The following is an 18498-nucleotide window of genomic DNA, read 5'->3' as shown; positions in this document are numbered from 1 at the left end:
AGGACCACCCTGAAAAGCCGATGATCCCTTCTAGCAGCAAAGACAACAGACAGGAGAAGAAGAACAGATGAGAAAAGGCGCGTGAAGCCACAAGAAGAACGCGTAACCAGAAAACCCGAGAAGATGGCAGGGGGAGCAACCCAAGTAGCTCTCCTCGTAGCGATGCTGGGACTGGGACTCCAAGGGGTGAAAGGCGAACCAATGTTAGCGAAATGGGGTAGTAACAATCTATGGCTCACCTGACAAACCGGACAGGAAATAAGCAATTTTGCCTGATGTTGGTGGGTGCGGGGCAGCCCTTTTAAGACATGCTTAATAGGGGTCCCATTGAATTTGACCGTAGACCTACCAAAGCTGAGAGAGCATTGACACGCTGAATGCGTCATTGCCCTGGGACCCGCAAGAGCTTGACCTTCTGGGTTCAGTAGTGGTAATTGGCTTGGGCTAGGACCATGGGCCAGGCAATTACTAATAGAAGAGTTGCACCTGCTGCTGATGCTTGTGCTAGGCATATTAGCATGTAGACTAGTGTTTAGATGCTTGGTAAGACAACTGCTAGAAAAGGGGTGGTCCCACCCACACCCACACTATGAACGCTTAACCCACGACACGGCAATTTAAAGCAAATAGCATAGTCAAAGCATGGGGAGGGGGAGATGTAGGGAACGGCGATCGGAAGATCTCGCGATGGCACGGAAAGAGGAAGGAAGAGGAAGGATATGACGTAGAGATAGCAGTGTGCTTGTAGGTATATAAGCAAATACATGCGTACAATAAACGCCATTTGCAGCATCCTCATATTGGTGTCAGTGCTCATTGGCCCGGAGGCTGGGGGAGCCTCCGTGCCGTCTCAGGCGAACGGGAGATTGTCGCATCAGAAGGCGACACAGGGCAGTCTGGACAAACACCACCTATTCCACTGATATTTTCACTTATGGGTTTTTTTGGTTTTTGGGTTTTTTTTTTTTTGCAAAAAGCCTTAACGATACCTTGCGACTACCATTTATTTGTTTTGATTAGTTCTGAAATATATTGTGTTCCAATTTCCAAGGGACTAGTTAAAGCTGATATGTATAAATGTGCACTGAAAGACTCGAACGGTTCTAGCTGACAGTTTTTGGACTTTTTGCTTGGCAGGGAGCACAATCTCTTAGAAGTGACAGCATTTCAGTTTGCTTTGAAAAAATAAATCCTCCAAATTTTCTACAGAGCAGAAACCACAGATTCCTACCAGGACCAAGCCCCTGGTAAACTCTTTTTCAGCTGCTCTTACAGCCATTGTGGAATAGGGGGCCTTCAGAAGCAGGGAGAGGAGGAGGGCTTTACAGGAGGGAAGATCATATGTACCTGCCAGGGTGTTAAAAGCAGCCCAAAGGAATGTGTGCAAGACACAGAGAGATAATGCTATCATTACCAGTGCAGCTGGCTATTTGTGTAGCCATGAGTGACAGAAGTTGATAAGCTGGACCAACAGGGTGCTTTAAAATACATGGACGAGGACAACAGGATTGAACTTGATGGTGTGAAATGGGAGGAGGGAGTCAGTATTTGTGCCTGAGTGTGCGTACATGGTGGGGGGCAGAGAGCGCAGCTATACTGTATATTGGAGGGAGCGGTACCAGGAGATGGGCTGTGAGAGTGGAGAGGATGACTGCTGCTTTATCCCTCTTTAATTAGTTTCCAAGAGACAGTGATTTCTCTTACCTTCTGCAAATACAAGACTGTTCCCTTCAGCACAGCATAAAAGGTTTTCCAGCCTCGCTTTCCCCTGGGAGCTGTAAAGAAAACAAATGAAAACCCATTTAACTCAGAACCCTTTTTACACTTTGTCTAGGCAACAAGAGAGTTACAATAGTCCTGCCTTAAATCTCCTTTGTACTCTGCTTTTCAAAGGATAGTGCAACTCAGTACAGTGCCTGCAGACACCTACTTGAGTGAAATAAAACAACCCTGATGACAGCTCAGAACTGGATCAGAAGGGAGCAGGGGCAGTGCAAGTAAACAGGCAAGAGTGAGTTGGTCTTTGTGCTCTTGCAGGTGGGCAGGCCCTGCCCCTGCACAAGTCTGTCTGAGCTCTGTGCAGCAGCAGAGTTTTGAGCAGGAAAAAATCCTTCTCCGTTCCACTAATTTTCGTAGGCACTGCTCAGAACTAACATGACGTTGCTCAGGAAGGGATTGCTCACAAAAGCATCCTTCTCTCTTGCAGCTTGGCAGACTTGGCACGGAATTCTCAGATGGCTCCTTGCTTCCCTTCCCCTCTTCCTGCAGCCAGCAGAGCATGCAGGAGTGAAAGAGGGGAGTCAATTAAAATCATAAGGAAAAAAAGCACCTCCCAAGAAACCTACAGTAGGGTAGAGCTGAGGTTGAAGGAGCATACCAGAGACAACACAACTAGCTCACATTATCCAGAAACAAGCAGAAAAGAAAAGAAAAGAAAAGAAAAGAAAAGAAAAGAAAAGAAAAGAAAAGAAAAGAAAAGAAAAGAAAAGAAAATCCAAACCAGGGAATTCAGCATGAAGGCTCCACTTAAAAATTCAATGGTGGTATGGGGAGAGAAGTCACAGCTGTGGCAAGAGCTATAGGACTTAAGTTATAAGTGAGTTATAAGTGTGAAAAACAATTTTGTTCTTTTATTATAATTGTGGTATAGCTGGGCATCAGGGCTGTGCCTGTATGCACACCCAATGCACTTAAGTCCTTAATTCCTTGGGTGGTCCAGGAACCCCCCAGCCAGTCATCTGCATAAATGAGATAATGGACTGGCTTGAGACAATGGACTGCCTTGAAACTAGATGACTGACTGAACCTTTACAATTATTTGACTGATTGTTACAGAAGCCCTCCAGGTGGGAATTTTGGATGGTTCAAGAAATTCCCCTGAGGCAGCTCCTGCTGTGTCTAGTGTAAATTTTATGCCTAAATGTGTTAGCATCCTAGGTGGAGTTTCCCAAAGACTCTAGGTGATTCCTACTGCAGAAGTGATCAAATTGTACATAGATAAGACATTTGTAAATAGTCAATAGAAACTGTTTCTGCAGAAATGGTCACGTAGGACAGTCTTTTGTATGTAGTCAAGATATTTAAGAGATGTTTTGTATATAGTTAAGGTGTATCAATAGCAATGAATTATGCATGTGCTGGGTGGTCACGTAGGACCATGGCCAGATGGATTATAAGAATTGAGTAAACTTGGTTTGGGGAATCTCTCCCAATCCAGCTGAAGATGTTGCTGTAAGGACCCTTGCAACAGAGACTCCCGTGTCCACTGGACAGTGTTCTGTTCTGGAGATTTGATTCCACATGAGAGTGTTACTCTAAGCCAAGATTCCAATAAATTAGGTTTTCTTCTTTGTAACAAACATTCTGCTGTGTCTGTGCAACACAGCCTGTGGAATCACAGAGCCAAAGGTCACAAAACTGCATCTAAGCTGAACCCCCTACCAAGCACACACCACTAACCAGTATCCACTTCCCCCTAAACTGAAGTCAACAACTTCTGCATGGCTAAAGCACATCCCTCAGAAAGGCATCCCATCCTGATGTGAAGACACCAAGTGATGGTCACGCAGCTGCTAGTCCCTTGATCCAGTAGTTAATCACCCTCACCTCACACCAGTGTGTGCCTTACTTTTAATTGACATTTGTTTACTTCAGCTTTGGCCATTGCTTCCCTAGACTGGTGCTTTAGCCCTCAGTATTCCTTCCCTGGGAATATACTTATACAGTGTAATCACATCACCTCATTAGCACTCCCACACAACTTGATCTCTGCCCTGCAACAACTCCATTAGAAAATGAAAAATGAAAAACCCTAACTAACTTCAGAAATTAGTTTCATTTTAGCTGGAGCTACAAAATCAGAGGGTAACTTTTTCAAGTGGTGTATGACAATGAGATCCAGGCCCCTAACATGCACAGGAACTCCTGAAAACATTGCTGTAATTACCTTATTCATAAAATGAGTATCCCAGAAATGCCAACATCCAGTCCACTGAATAATGAGTGATTCTCATATTTATAATTAAAATTTTATTATTAAATATGGCTGCTGCAAATGGGACTGAACATTTAGCAGCCCCGCTCATCCTGGCCTGATAGTCATAGTGTGATAATTCAATTGCTGTATTGCCTGTTATTGCTGCAACTACCCCTGGATGAAGCAGCACTATTCACCTTGAGAAACCCATGGTCATATTTGGCACGGTGCAGAGATTACAAGGAGATTAGATTTTAAGAATGGAAGATGCTCACTTTTCTTTCCATCCATATCCGCATGGATTTTCCGAGACAGGAACCCCATTTTATACACAGCAGCGTTGGGGTCATGAGGACTGTCCAGGACAATCTGACGGACGGCTTTTGGATAGCTCTCATTATCCTTTTTGTCAGTACCATCCAAGTGAAAAATTTTTTTCTCTTCTTCATCTCTAAAAACATGGTGAAAAACAGAAAGGTAAGATGAATAAGCAACTATTCAGCAAGGTTTCATCTCAGTAATTCTTGCACACCCCTTGTCAGAACATGCCACTCTTTCTAGTTGACCTTGTTTAAGAAGGTACCTAGGCATGTGCCACTCCAAAGAAAGGTTATAGCAAGGTTTCAATTTATCTACTTCAGCAATACAGGCCATGGGAGCTCGTTTCCCTTTGGAAACCCAAAAGGCAGTTTTTCAAAAGTGCTCAGCATCTGCCAGTTCCGAATATTTTTGCCATAACTTATTTAAATACTAAAATAGGAAATATTTGCATGCTGGGCTCCTTGAAAAAAATCCCAAATTATTTTATGAGTTCACATGTAGCTGAAAAGAATCAGATTGGTACAGATCATTATGACTTGCCCCTTAACTTAGCATATGAAACGTGGACTCCACCCCTTTTCTTTATTTTCCCACACAGACTGGCATAAAAGTGGTAATTTAACAAATTCACCTACTACAGGTTTTACCTATGTCTGTATTTTAGAAATATTGTTCAAAATGTTACTCATTAGCAAAGCATATTCAATACAGCTCTTAGGGACAACAATGCAACACAGCATTTCAGCAAGTCACAGGCATTGCCTGCATAATGAACACCTTCCTCACGACAGCCAAAAGCATAAAGGACAAGGCAGCCTGGATAATGAACACCCTGTGAAGGGTCAAGTCTAACCACAGGAGTAGGATGATGATCATCAAAGAAGAACAGGCCACTGAATCTGGGTGGAAAGCGCATCTCAAAGAATCATGGTTACTGTTGGGTAAAGAACAGTTCTGTCTCATTCAAAGTCCCCATACATTCTCCTCTGGGTGACTAACAAGGGTTAGGTGTTAGCCAACCATCAGGATGGTTGAAGGCTGGCAATGGAGGCCTCCTTGGAAAATGATGGTAGGAATGTCTCTACTGAAGCAAGCACCTGATCAGGAAATCATTGCTTATGAGTGCGGCGAGGGCTAATGGTGGGGGTAAACCTCCAAGCTGATGCATCTTTCTGGACCAGATGATCAGGAAAGGCATGAGCTTGATCACCTGAGACAGAACTTCTCAAACATGTATAAATTGAAAGGGGGTGTATGAGACAAGGATTTGAAATGCACATGTTCCTTCTCTGGCTCCTGTTGGGGAACACTGCAAACATGTCCACTTGTGGGAATGCCCACTCAAAGAAATGTCCTTGGAGAACTGCAGGCCAGAGGAACAATCTGTGATACCCAAATCTTTGATGAAATGGCCTTTCAGGGTGTAACTTAGCCTGAGGAGATACAAAGACAACAGACTGTCGTGATAACCAAGAAACCAAAACCAGAGACATGCAGGGAATCTTCTTGGGCACTGGATTTTGATCGTGTCTCCTGTTCCTTTGTAAGAATGGTTCTGGCATGGCCTCAGCCCAGCACTCCATGAAAAAATTCCTAGCTACTGCTAGTGTCAGAGAAGCTAGATGTCCCAAGGGCCCACCGTCTCCTTTAAAAACATCAAGCGATGTTCCTGTGCGCACACACACACATGCATGCACATGTATGTGCACAGACTACATTAGCTAATACAGTCTAGGTGTGCAGGTATCGCAATCTCAGGCTATCAGGAGAACCTGTGAAGGTAGTACCACGGGTTGATGTACCATTATTCTCTAGAGAGTAGGTTCAAACCCAGGTCGCATGCAGAGTGAGTTGGAGGCTCTCAGGATCTTCTGTGTGATCCAGCTTGCTCAGCAATCTGTCCTCCTGACAGACATCATTTTCCTGCAGTCAGGGATTGAATTGCAAGGTGTCTGTGCCTGTCCTGCTTGTAAATGCACAGGGCCAATAAAGTACTTTCTGAAATAGTTTGTGCAGGTGCTCCCCTATTGTGAAGCACTTCTCTAGTCTTTCCTCTCTTCATTCGTAGTAACGCAGTATACTCCCTTTACCCATAACATTGATTAAACATTCCAGCAAGTACAGAACAAATCTTTCTAGTAACCCCCATGTATCAAGATTGCAAAGGAAGGATTTCTTGTGTAGCATTCATTTCTTGGCTCTCAGGAGCCCCAGCTAACCTTCCTTCTCTGTTTTCTGCTGACGACGTATCTGGCACAATCTTTCCTTCCCTCTTTATTTTTTTCTTCCTCTCCACACAAACTGGATTTTTAACAGAGGAGGCTCTCTTAAAATGTTCTCCTCCAGTTGGTGACACACTCAAAATTCCCTGGGTGAAATGATCTCCTCTCCTTCCCCCTAAAACATTAATTTCAACCCCATCTCCACCCACACCAAAACAACATTCATCGGTTCCACATGCTGCTGAACAGCTCTGTGCCATTTTATGAATAATGTATGCCTGTGTATTAGAAGAACATTTGCTGGAGAAACCAGCGGAATTTGAAATTAAGAGCAATAACAGCAGATATGCCACCCCATGCACTAACCCACGGGCTTCCCAGGTACTACTCTGGCATCCTTGCTGCACCCTCTTCAGAAGGGGAAAGTATGATAGGATGTCCCCAAAGTCTGTTTTCTAACTTTGAAATGGGTGAGATGATACAGGTGCTCGGTGTTAAAAGTCCTTATACTGAGTTCACCAGGTGTTATAGATACATGTTTGGGAAGAGGAGAAAATCCTTGACGAGCTGTGCTGGAAAAGAAAGAAGAAGAAAAAAAAAAAAAAAAAAAAGCAGGCGTTCAGAAGGTGTTTCACAAAGTGGTCAGCCACTCTTGCTTTAAAGACAGAAATCTGTCAGAGAGGTGGGATGGAAGGGCCAGGATGACAGCTGATTTGTCTTAACCTGTTGTGAAGTGGAGTCCTGAGTGAGTAGGCCAAAGTCACACAAAACACATAAGGTGGAACAGGAACTGAACTGCATATGGCTAACCAGGCTATGGATACTTTCTCCAGGGAAGTGACTGTCAGCTGTCAGCACATGTAGGCTGCTCTGGAAGAAAAGCAAGCTGGGAGCCAAGGTTGACAGCAAGGCAGGCAGGGGCAGTGACCACACTGAGAAGGGGGCAGTCCCACAGTACTCAAGCAAGGGGAGCAGAGCAAGTCTGGTGATGGTGACCAGGGTCAGCCAAGAGTCCAGATCTCCAGACAAGTCCATAGTGACGACGCAGGTCTGAGGTCAAGCCAGGCAGTCAAGTCAGCAGGGCAAGGGCAGGATCAGCAAGGTTCAAGGTAAAAAGGTATAGGCATACCTACAACATAACTCGGGCAAGGACCAAGGGCAAGGGCCTGAGCTTAAATGCAAATCCTGAGCAAAGGGTGGAGGGTGCATGGGTGGAAGCCCCGGATGAGGCATCTCATAGCTCTCTCACAGCTTAGGTGTTTTCACAGCAGTCTGATCCAAGGTTACACAGCTGCACTGTATCAGAGCTAACCTTGAACACAGGCAGCTAAACCCATAGGAGGGGAAGGGAAGAGGTGGTAGAGGAAGATTACAGAGAAAGATGGTTACAGACTGGTCAGAGCAATTAGAGCCTGTTGTGCACTTAGGGCCCTGACAGTGGTATTCCTTGCAATTCTTTGAGGGTTTGCTACTCTTATTTGTAAATGATAGAGACTTTTTGAGGAGGCTGTATTGGATATTCTATGGGGGACATGGCGTCCTTCTTCAGATGTATGCAATATGACTGGATTGGTATGTTACTCCTTAAAGAAGGAATATGGAATCTGGCTCATTAATAAAGGCCATGAAGAGGACAAATGTGTCACTTTCTTCAAGGCAAAAGCCTGGGGCATTTGTTGTTCTCTCACCAATCTGGAGTTCTACTTCTGTATCTCCTGCTCTAGGAATAAGCAGCATTGGGCTGCAGCAATCCTTAGAGATTTGCTTAGCAGCAAAACCTGTAATAAGCAGCACTGCATGGGGCAGGTGTTAATTTTCAGAGATCTCAACTCAGTATTGCAGGCGTTTCAGTCATAAAATCATGTAGGTTGGAAAGGACCTCTAGAGGTCTCTAGTCCAAACCCCTGTTCAAAGCAGGACCTGTTAGAGAAGATTGCTCAGGGCCTGGTCCAGTTGAGTTTTGATTATCCGCAAGAACGGATACAACCTTTCTGGGCCCCTGTTCCAGTGTTTGACCACCCCCATGGGGAAAAAGGTTTTTTCCTTATATTGAGTCAGAATTTCTTGTGTTGCAGCTTGTACCCATTGCCTATGAACTTTCCACTATTCACCTTTGAGAAGAGTCTGTCTCTGTCTTCTCTACACCCTCCCATTAGGTAGTTATAGAGAGGAATAAGATCTCCCCTGAGCCTTCTCATCTTAGGGCTGAACAAACCTAGCTCTCTCAGCCTCTCCTCATGTACTCCAGCCCGCTAACAATCTTGGTAGATTTGCTCCAGTATGTCCATGTCTTTCTTCTACTGGGAAGCCCAAAATGACACAGTACTCCAGATGAGGTATCACAAATGCTGAATAGAGGGGACGAATCACTTCCCCTCTTCCTGCAGCCAGCAGGAAGGGTAAGAAAGGTAAGACAATTCAATAATATGGGCATTGGCTGCCCTGTACCATTTGGCCTGAGTGCCAGAGAAAGGTGCCAGACATTTTACTTGGTACTAGAGATGTATCCATGGCTTCCTGATGAGGAGCAAGGACAAAGCTCCCCTTTGCCTGGTGGTGTACCATACCATCGTGGTGGTGTCTGGCAAGGTCTCCTGACAAAGAGGCAGGAAACTTTTACCTGGAGGCCTGATTCCTGTGAGGGAGACCAATTCTTGCATCTTTCAACCTACCAAGATGTGTTCCCCCACTCCAGAGTAGAGATGATAGCTGCAATAAATTCTTGTTGGTTGAAGCTGTCAAGGAGCAGCAAGGGCCTGATGCTCCCTAAGGGAAGGGCAGCCAGGACCTGAGCATGATAAGGAGGCAGGTGAAGGCAGTGGCCTCACCAACAAGGGCCCGGTCCCACAGTACCCGAGTGAGATGAGCAGGGCAGATCTGGTGACGGTAGCCAGGTTCAGCTGAGAGTCCAGATTGCCAGGCAAGTCCATAGTGATGAGGCAGGTATGAAGTCAAGCCAGCGAGTCAGGGTCAGGATCAGGTCCGGAGACAGTAACATGGGTCAGACACAGTCCGGTGATTGCCAAGCAAGTTCATAGTGCTTAAAAGCAGCTCCCCGGGGGGGGGGCAGGGGGCATAGCACTCACTGAGGCCTCTAGCTTTCTTCACAACAGCTTTCTTCAAGGTCACCAGCTGTGCTTTTTCTAAGCTGGCCCTGAGTCCAGGCAGCCAAACCCCCGGGGCGGTGGGGGGGGGATGTCCTCAGGGCCCTTACAGAAGCAACAAGGGTTTCTTGGTGCACGCTTGGCTTGAAGCCTTCCACCAAGCTAATAAATGCGAGAATTCCTGACAAACTTTGACTGCCCCCATTCATCCTGTGTCTACGTCTCTGACTGGCTGAAAGCAAGCACAGGTAAAGTCTGGACCATTGTGTGATACGTGCATGTATAAACACGTGTCCATCCCAGGAACATAGTCTCTCTACGCAAGTCTGTGTTTAGCTGCTGTTATCTTCTCCAGACTAAAATGTCTCATGGGAGGCGAGCACTTGGCCTGACTCATCATCTAGTAGTGCCTTGTGGATTCTGGGATCTGAGCCAAAGGCATGGTGGATTTCTCCTTGTCAACAGAATCCCAATGCAGTAAAGAGGTTTAGCATTTTTTTGGAATGAGCTATCTCCTTTGGACCGTGGGAACAAATTATCCTGTACTGACTAATCGTCCAGCAGGAATGCACTAAATGTTCTTAAACAAGCAGCCACAGGTGCTGTGATGAATAATTCTGGGGGTCCTGGAAAGCACTAGTGGTGGGGGTGGTAGTCTCAAAATTGGCATTTCTGTTGCAGCTGGCAAACAATACTTCTGCAAGGCAGACAAGTGGCATCTGCTCTCCCGACTACCAGCAGCAGGGAACAGACCCTTAACTGGTACTGAGAATGGGACATTCTTGAGACTTGGGAGTCTCAGGTACTTTGAGAGCTGGATGTTTTGAGACATGAAAATAGACAGCTTGGAGGTCAAGAGGCATGAACCAGTCCATGAGCTCCAATGAGGGGAATAGAGAGGCAAGGGGGAACTCAGAAAGAATGTGAAGTAATGGATGAATAGCTGAGACAACAAAACTAAGGAGGAGTCTCTAACTCCCTTTGATCTTGAGAATTAGACAGCATTGGAAACAAAACCACAGGCTCTGGGGCCCACTTCCCCTAGTGCTCTATCTTGCTTCAGCAGTCTACAATTAGAAAGGATGGGAAGAAAGCATGAGGATTGTCAGGAGGGGCAAAGTAGCAGATCAGTTCAAGTAATTGATTTTACTGAACAAGCATATGTTTGCCTTTGCTGAAGGCTTATGTACCCTCCAAAGTTGGTGGAATAGGACTGGTCAGGAACAGAGACAACTGGGGTTTGATCAAAGTACATATCCTTACGTGGGCTAGTCAACAAGAGAGGTGACACGGGACTGGTTAAAGCACATGCACTTATGCAGAACTGGCCAGAACACAGGCCCTTGGGGGAATAGCTCAAAACCAGATATGCTTTGCCTTGTAAATAGCCCCAAGGATCTATCAGTCCGAGTTTACTCCTCACCAGCCTTCAGGAGATGGTTGGAAGGAGGAGGATCTACAGATAATTCATCTGACCTCTGGGTATATACACTTGAAAACTGATCTTTGCTTGAAACCCTAGATTGCGGGAGATGAAACTACTGCCTCTTCCTCGGGTGGCTCAGAAGACAGATAATTCAAGTCCTGCTATGTCCCTGGTGTGGAGGACTCCAATGATAACAGTCAAACAGGGTAATAACAGGGTAACAGTCAGTGTCTGGTATCTCTATGCAGGTGTATTCAGTGCCATGGGCCCAGTGTCACACAGACAACACTGATTTCAGTACCAAAACAACATGGAGCTCCACTTAAGTTAGCAACAGTCTTAAAAGTTTCCTGTCCTTGTTCAGCAGAGGGATGTCAGTCCTGGCCCTGGTTCTGGGAGTGGATGGATTCTGATGGCAGAATCCCTGTTGTGACTGACAAGTGAGACCCAGTAGCATCTTAGCTCCCCAGGATACTGGTGGCAGGAAAAGGATCCAGTATCCAGAGTTCTTCCGAGGGTCTGCCCCAAGTTGCATGCTATTTGAATAGTTTTCTAAAAAGAAGAGCGTCAATTTCATTTTCTTCAGCCCCTCAGAAAAGGGCTTGCAGATGGAGCAGTACACCAGGACACTGGCTGCCACATGGAAACCAGCACACCAAAAGGAGTACCTGTCTGGACCGTGGCTTGAAGAAAAACGGCAACGTTTTCAGCCCCAAATGTAAGACAGCTGAAAAATCACAGAACGTTTACCTCCTTTATACTTAAACACATAAACTTGAAACATAGGCCAAAAAAAAAAAAAAAAAAAGATGTTGCCATTTTGACAAAGAAATCTTTTTTTTGCCAAAAAAACCCCCCAACCACATCAGTTCCATTTTTTTTCTTCTAGGAAAAAAGCCACCACCAGCAACGATAACCATCAGCCAGTTCTCTCACTAACAAAATCAAGTCTGAGAGCCATGAAGAAATGATTTTAGGCCCCATCCTGGCAAGCTTCAGAGTAACTGAGCTATTCATTTTTAAAAGCCTGCTTCTGCCCATACTGGTACACCAATATAAAAAATTCAAATCACATAGCAGTGATTCACTTAAGCCTTCTGGTGGATTTAGACCAGAAACAACCAAATAAAAAGAAGCATAGTGCAATTCTCCCTTCCAGACCTGTACTCACCTTTCCATGTTCATAAAAGGACTTAATGCCTCTGGAAATGCATGGGGAGCACATATTTGGATTAAGGTGTAAGTTTTCCTGACTACAGATCCAGTACTGAAATCAAAGGTAGCCTTTGCTTTCAGTGGGCTTGGAATAATGGAATAATTTATTTTGGAAGGGACCTCCAGAGGTCTCTAGTCCAACCCCCTGCTCAAACCAGGGACAACTAGATCAGGTTGCTAAGGGCCTTTTCCAGTCATGTTTTGGATATCTCCAAGGATGGAGATCCCACAACCTCTCTGGACCCCTGTTCCAGTGTTCGACCACCCTCATGGGGAAAAGTATTTTTCCTGATATCTAGTCAGAATTTCCCATATTGCAACTTGTGCCTGTTGCCTCTCATCCTGTCACTGTGTACCTCCGAGAAGATTCTGGATTTGTCTTCTCTACACCCTCTCATTAGGGATAGGAAGACAACAAAAAGATCTCCCTTTCACTTCACCTTCCCTTTTTAAGGTTGAACGAACCCAATTCCCTCAGCCTCTCCTCAAACATCATTTGTTCCAGCCCCAAATAATCTTGGTGGCCTTCTGATGGACTTGCTCCAGTATGTCCCTGTCTTTCTTGTACTGGGGAGCCTGGACTCCAGATACTGTACTGGACTCCAGATGCGGTCTCACAAATGCTGAACAAAGGAGAACAGTCATTTCCCTCGACCTGCTGGCTACACTCTTGCTAATGCAGCCCAATATGTGGTTGGCCTTCTTTACCACAAGGGCACACTGCTGACACTTTTTCAACTTGTTGTCTACCAGGACCCCCCCCAAGTAGTTTTCTGCAAAGCTGCTTCTAGCCAGTTGGCCCCCAGTCTGCACTGTTGCATGGGGTTATCCCATCCCAGGTGCAGGACTTGGCATTTGCCTTTTTTTTGAAATTCACAAGGTCCCTCTGAATAGCAGCCCTGCCCTCCAGTGTATCGACTGCCCCCCCCCCCCCCCCCCAATTTGGTATCATTCACAAACTTGCTGAGAGTGCACACTATTTCACTGTCCAGGTCATTAATAAAGACATTAAACAGTATCTGGCCTCACTATCGATCCCTGAGGGACGCCACTCGTAACCAGATGACAGTTGGACTTTTTACTGCTGATCACAACTCTTTGAGCATGACAGTCCAGCCAGTTTTCCACCCACATCATAGTCCACTTATCCAGTCCATATCTCATCAATTCGTCCATAAGTATACCATGGGAGACCATGTCAAAGGCCTTGCTAAAGTCAAGGTAAACAGCATCCACTGCTCTCCCCATTGACCACAACACCAGTCACCTCATCATAGGTGGCTATCAGGTTGATCGGGCACAATTTGCCCTTGGTAAAACCCATGCTGGCTGTTCCCAATCACTTTCTTGTCCTTCATGTGCCTGGAAATGGCTTCCAGGAGGATTTGCTCCATAACCTTCCCAGTGACTCAGGCTAGGCTGACCAGCCCGTAGTTTCCTGGATTCTGCTTCTTGAAGATGGGTATGATGTTTGCCTTTTTTTCCAGTCATCAGGCACCTCCCCTCATCAGCATGACCTGTTGAAGATGATAGTGAGAACCCTCACAATGACATCTGCCAGCTCACTCAGCACCCTCAGATGCAACCCATCTGGTCCCATGGCCTTGTATATCTCCAACTGGCTTAAGTGGGTCCTAACTTGATCTTCCTTTACTGTGGATAATGCTTCACTCCCACAAACTCTACCACTAGGCTCAGGCACCTGGGAGGACAGAGGGCAGACCTTACCAGTGAAAACCAAGAAAAAGAAGGCATTGAGAACCTTGGCCTTTTCCATGTCTTTCTTTGGTCATTGGTCGCCCTGCCCCATTGAGCATTGGCCCCACATTTTCCTTAGCCTTCCTTATTCTGCCAGTGTGCTTACAGAAGCCCTCCTTGTTGCCCTTCACATTCCCTGCCAATTTGAAGTCCAGCTGAGCTTGGGCTTTCTTAACTCCATCCCTGCACACTTTGGCAATGTCTCTTTATTCCTCCTGGGTAGCCCATCCCCGCTTCCACTTTCTGTGTACTTCCTTTTTGTGTTTGATCTCAGTCAGGAGTTCCCTGTTCATCCATGCTGGCCTTCTGCCATGATTGCTCAGCTTCCTGCACTTCAGAAAAGACTGTTCTTGGGCTTTTGTTCTTGAATATAGTAGAATCTTAGAATCATAGGATAATTCAGGTTGGAAGGGACCTCAGGAAGTCATCTAGTTCAACCTCCTGCCCAAAGCAGGGTGAGCTACGAGATCAAACTAGGGTGCTCAGGGTTTTATCCAGTTGGGTCTTGAAAACCTCCAAGCATGGAGACTGCACCACCTCTCTGGGCCTCTGTTCCAATGCTTGACTGTCCTAATAGTAGAAAAGATTTTCCTTATAATCATTCGGAATCTTTCTTGTTTCAATTTATGCCCACTGTGTCTCGTCCTCCCACCATGCACCACTGTGAAGAGCCTGGCTCTGTCTTCTTGATGACCTCCTCGTAGGTATCAGAAGGCTGCTATTAGGGCCCTTGTAAGCCTTCTCTTCTCCAGGCTGAACAAACCCAGTTCCCTCAGCCTCTCCTCATAGGGCATGTGCTCCAGCCCCCTGACCATCTTGGTGGCCCTCCACTGGACTTGCTCCAGTTGATCAATGTCCCCAAACTGGACACAGCATTCTAGATGTGGTCTAGCAAGTGCTGAGTAAAGGGGGGAGGGGGGGGAATAATCACTTCCCTTGAACTACTGGCTATAGTCCTTTTAATACAGCCCAGGATGCTGTTGGCTTTCTTTGCTGCCAGGGCACCCTGCTGGCTCATGTTCACCTTCCTGTCTACCAAGACCCACAGGGCCTTTTCAGCAGAGCTTCTCCCCAGCCAGTCAGTCCCCAGCCTGTATTGTTGCAAGGGGTTATTCCTTCCCAGGTGCAGGACTTGGCATTTTTCCTTGTTGAATTTCATAAGATTCCTTTCAGATCATTCCTCCAGTCTATCTAGGTCTCTCTTAATAGCAACCCTGCCCTTGACTGGTGCACCCCCAATTTGGTGTCATCTGCAAACTTGACAAGGGTGCACATCATTGCCTCCTCCAGGTCATTGATACAGATGTTAGAAAGGACAGGTCCCAGGACAGACCCCTATGGTACTCCACTTGTTACTGGCCTCCGGGTAGAGTACAACCCATTAATCACCACCCTCTGAGCCTGACCATCTGACCAGTTTTTACCCATCTAGTTGTCCATCCATCCAAACCGCAATGTCCTAACTTGTATACAAGAATATTGTGGGAGACAGTGTTGAAAGCCTTGCTAACGTTGATATAAAAGACATCTACTGTTCTCCCCTCATCCATAAATCTAGTCATTTTATCATAGAAGGCCATCAGGTTGGTCAGGCATGATTTATCCTTGGTAAATCCATGCTGACTGTTCCCCAATCATCATCTTCTCCTTCGTGTACCCAGAAATGGCTTCCAAGAGGATTCGCTCAACGATTTTCCCAAGGACCGAAGTGAGGCTGACCAGCCTGTAGTTCCCCAAATCGACCTTTTGCCTTTTCTCTGAAGACGGGAGCAATATTTGCCTTTTTCCGGTCATTGAGGACCTCCCCCAATCTCCATGAGCTTTCAAAGATGATAGAGAGTGGCCTCACTATGACATTGGCTAGCTCCCTCAGCACCCTTGGCTGCAGCCCATCAGGTCCCTTGGACTTGTACAGGTCGCGTTCTCTCAGGTAATCCCTGACTCGATCTTCATCCACTGTTGGTAGTTCTTCTTGAATCCTGTCTCTAAGCACAGAGGCCTGGGAGACCTTGTTGGTGAAGCCTGTGTCTGTTGTCACTAAATCACCTGGCCCATTCAGCAACGGTCCCAAATTTTCCTTGTTCAGCCTTTTACTACTAATGTAGCAGTAGAAGTGCTTCTCGTTGCCCTTGATGTCCCTTGCAAGCGTCAACTCCACTGGAGCTTTGGCTTTCCTGACACCATCTGTACATGCCCAGGCAATGTTTCTAAATTCCTCCTCTGTAGCCTGTCCCTGCTTCCACCTCCTGCATGCTGCCTTTTTGCATTGGTGCTCAGTCATGAGTTCCCTGCTTAGCCAAGCCAGTCTCCTGATATGCCTACTCATTTTCCTGAGTATTGGGATGGCCTGTTCTTGTGCTTGGAGGAGGTTGTCCTTAAAGACCTGCCAGCTCTCCTGAGCTCCTTTACCTTTCAGAGCTGCCTCCCATGGGAGCCCACTTACCAGTTCCCTGAATAAGATGAAGTCTGCTCTCCTGAAAGCCGGGGTCTGTGTTCTGCTACTTGCCTTCCTCACTCCCCTCAGGATCTTGAACTCTACTATTTCATGGTCACTACTGCCAAGGCTGCCATTGATTATCACATCCCCGACCAGTTCTTCCTTGTTTGTGAAGAGTAGATCCAGCTGTGCATCACCCCTGGTTGTCCCATCCAGTACCTATATGAAGAAGTTATCCCTGACACCCTCCCCCCCCGGAAATCTCCTGGATTGCTTGTGTCCCGCCATGTTGCCCTTCCAGCAGATGTCAAGGAGGTCCAAGTTCCCCATGAGACCCAGGGTCTGTGATCTGGAGAGTTCCTCGAGTTGTTTATAGAAGACCTCATTTGCTCTCTCATCCTGACCAGGTGGTCTGTAACAACCGCCCCACCACAAGGTCACCCTTACTGGCTCTTCCATAGAAGAGCTCCATACATTCGAGCTGCTCCTTCACATAGAGGGCAACTCCCCTCCACATCTTCCCTGTCTCTTTCCAAAGAGATTGTATCTGTCCATTGCAGCACTTGAGTCATGCAAGCTGTCCCACCACATCTCAGTTATTCCAACAATTTAGTAGTTCTGTGACCACACATGGAGCCCAGTTCCTCCTGCTTGTTTCCCAGGCTTCATGCATTTGTGCATATACACTTGAGGTGTGTGTCTTTTCACCCTGTTTCATCGTTCCTGAGGTCTCTCTTGTTCCCATCACCCTGCACCATTTGGTTTCCACCCCTGGCCACCACTTCCTCACTTGACTGCGGGTTGTAATCTCCTGTCCCCGACGTTCCTAGTTTAAAGCTCTCCTCACCAGGTTGGTCAGCCTGTTGGCCAAAGATGCTCTTTCCCCACTTTGTCAGGTGGATCCCATCTCTCCCTAGCAGTCCTCCATCCTCAAAGAGAGTCCTGTGGTCACAGAAGTCAAAGCCCTGCCTTCAACACCAGCCATGCAGCCAAGTGTTGACCCACTGGATGCATCCATTCCTACCCGAGCCTTTCCCCTTCACCAGCAGGGTCAAGAACATCACCTGCCCCCCTCCCCCCCCCCCCCCCACCCTTCACACTCACCTCCAGAGCTCTGTATTCACCCTTGACATGCTCAGGGTCACCCCTGGAAGTATCATTGGTGCCCACATGGATGAACGCAAAGGGGTAATAGTCCAAGGGCTGGATGGTGATGGGAGTCTCCATTGCAAGGGTCCTTCAGCTGGATTGGGTGAGACTCCCCGAACTGCTTGTCTGCACCGTTCTTATAATCCAGCTGGCTCACGGTCCTATGTGACCACCCCAGCACATGCGTGATCCATTGCTATTGATTATCTTAAACTACATACAAAACATCTCTTAACTATCTTAGCTATGTACAAAAGACTGTCCTACATGACCATTTCTGCATCTGCAGGAACAGTTTCTACTGACCATTTACGAGTTTCTTATCTATGTACAATTTGATCAGTTTTGCAGATGGAACTGCCTGGGAGTGGGGAATGGCCAGATTCTCCACCCAGGATGTTAATCAACACATTGAAGCATACAATTTGGTTTAGGCACAGCAGGAGCTGCCTGGGGGAAAATCTTTGTGACAGTCCGAAATTCCCACCTGGAGAGCTCCTGCACCAATTAGTAAAATACTTAATTGTGAAGGTGGCTAGGAGTACAGTCAATCACCTAGTTTCAAGTCAGTCCACTGTCTCAAACCAGTCCATTATCTCATCTATGCAGAGACTAGCCAGGGAGTTCCTGGACCACCCAGGGAATTAATGGCTTAAGTGCACCGAGTGTGCACACAGACACAGCCCTGACACCCAGCTACACCATGATTGTAACTAAAGGACAAACTTGAGTTTTATCCTTATATCTCACTTACATCTTAAGTTTCATAGCTCTTGCCACAGGGCACTGTACCTGTTCTGTAACTGCAGAACTGCAGGCAGAGAAGGAGCCTTTGTTGTATTTGGGCCAGATGACAGCAAAAGGCATTTCTGCTAGCTTCTACCATTTAA

The 18498-nt window shown here is 46.5% G+C and overlaps 1 protein-coding gene across 3 annotated transcripts in view; it reads right to left on the bottom strand.

Moving 5' to 3' along the window:
- Nucleotides 1-18498, bottom strand: part of LOC135324148 (PH and SEC7 domain-containing protein 3-like) — a 71100-nt gene that overhangs the window by 36427 nt on the left and 16175 nt on the right. For all 3 annotated transcript variants that reach the window (XM_064499734.1, XM_064499736.1, XM_064499735.1), the window contains exons 3-4: nucleotides 4252-4427; nucleotides 1705-1775 (exon numbers count right to left, since the gene is read on the bottom strand). In XM_064499734.1, coding sequence (XP_064355804.1) covers nucleotides 1705-1775; nucleotides 4252-4427 — 247 coding nt within the window. The remainder of the gene's footprint in view (nucleotides 1-1704; nucleotides 1776-4251; nucleotides 4428-18498) is intronic.

Source organism: Dromaius novaehollandiae, chromosome W (assembly GCF_036370855.1).
Source record: "Dromaius novaehollandiae isolate bDroNov1 chromosome W, bDroNov1.hap1, whole genome shotgun sequence".
In the NCBI taxonomy this organism is placed as follows: domain Eukaryota; kingdom Metazoa; phylum Chordata; class Aves; order Casuariiformes; family Dromaiidae; genus Dromaius; species Dromaius novaehollandiae.
This window is presented reverse-complemented; position numbering and strand designations above follow the sequence as displayed.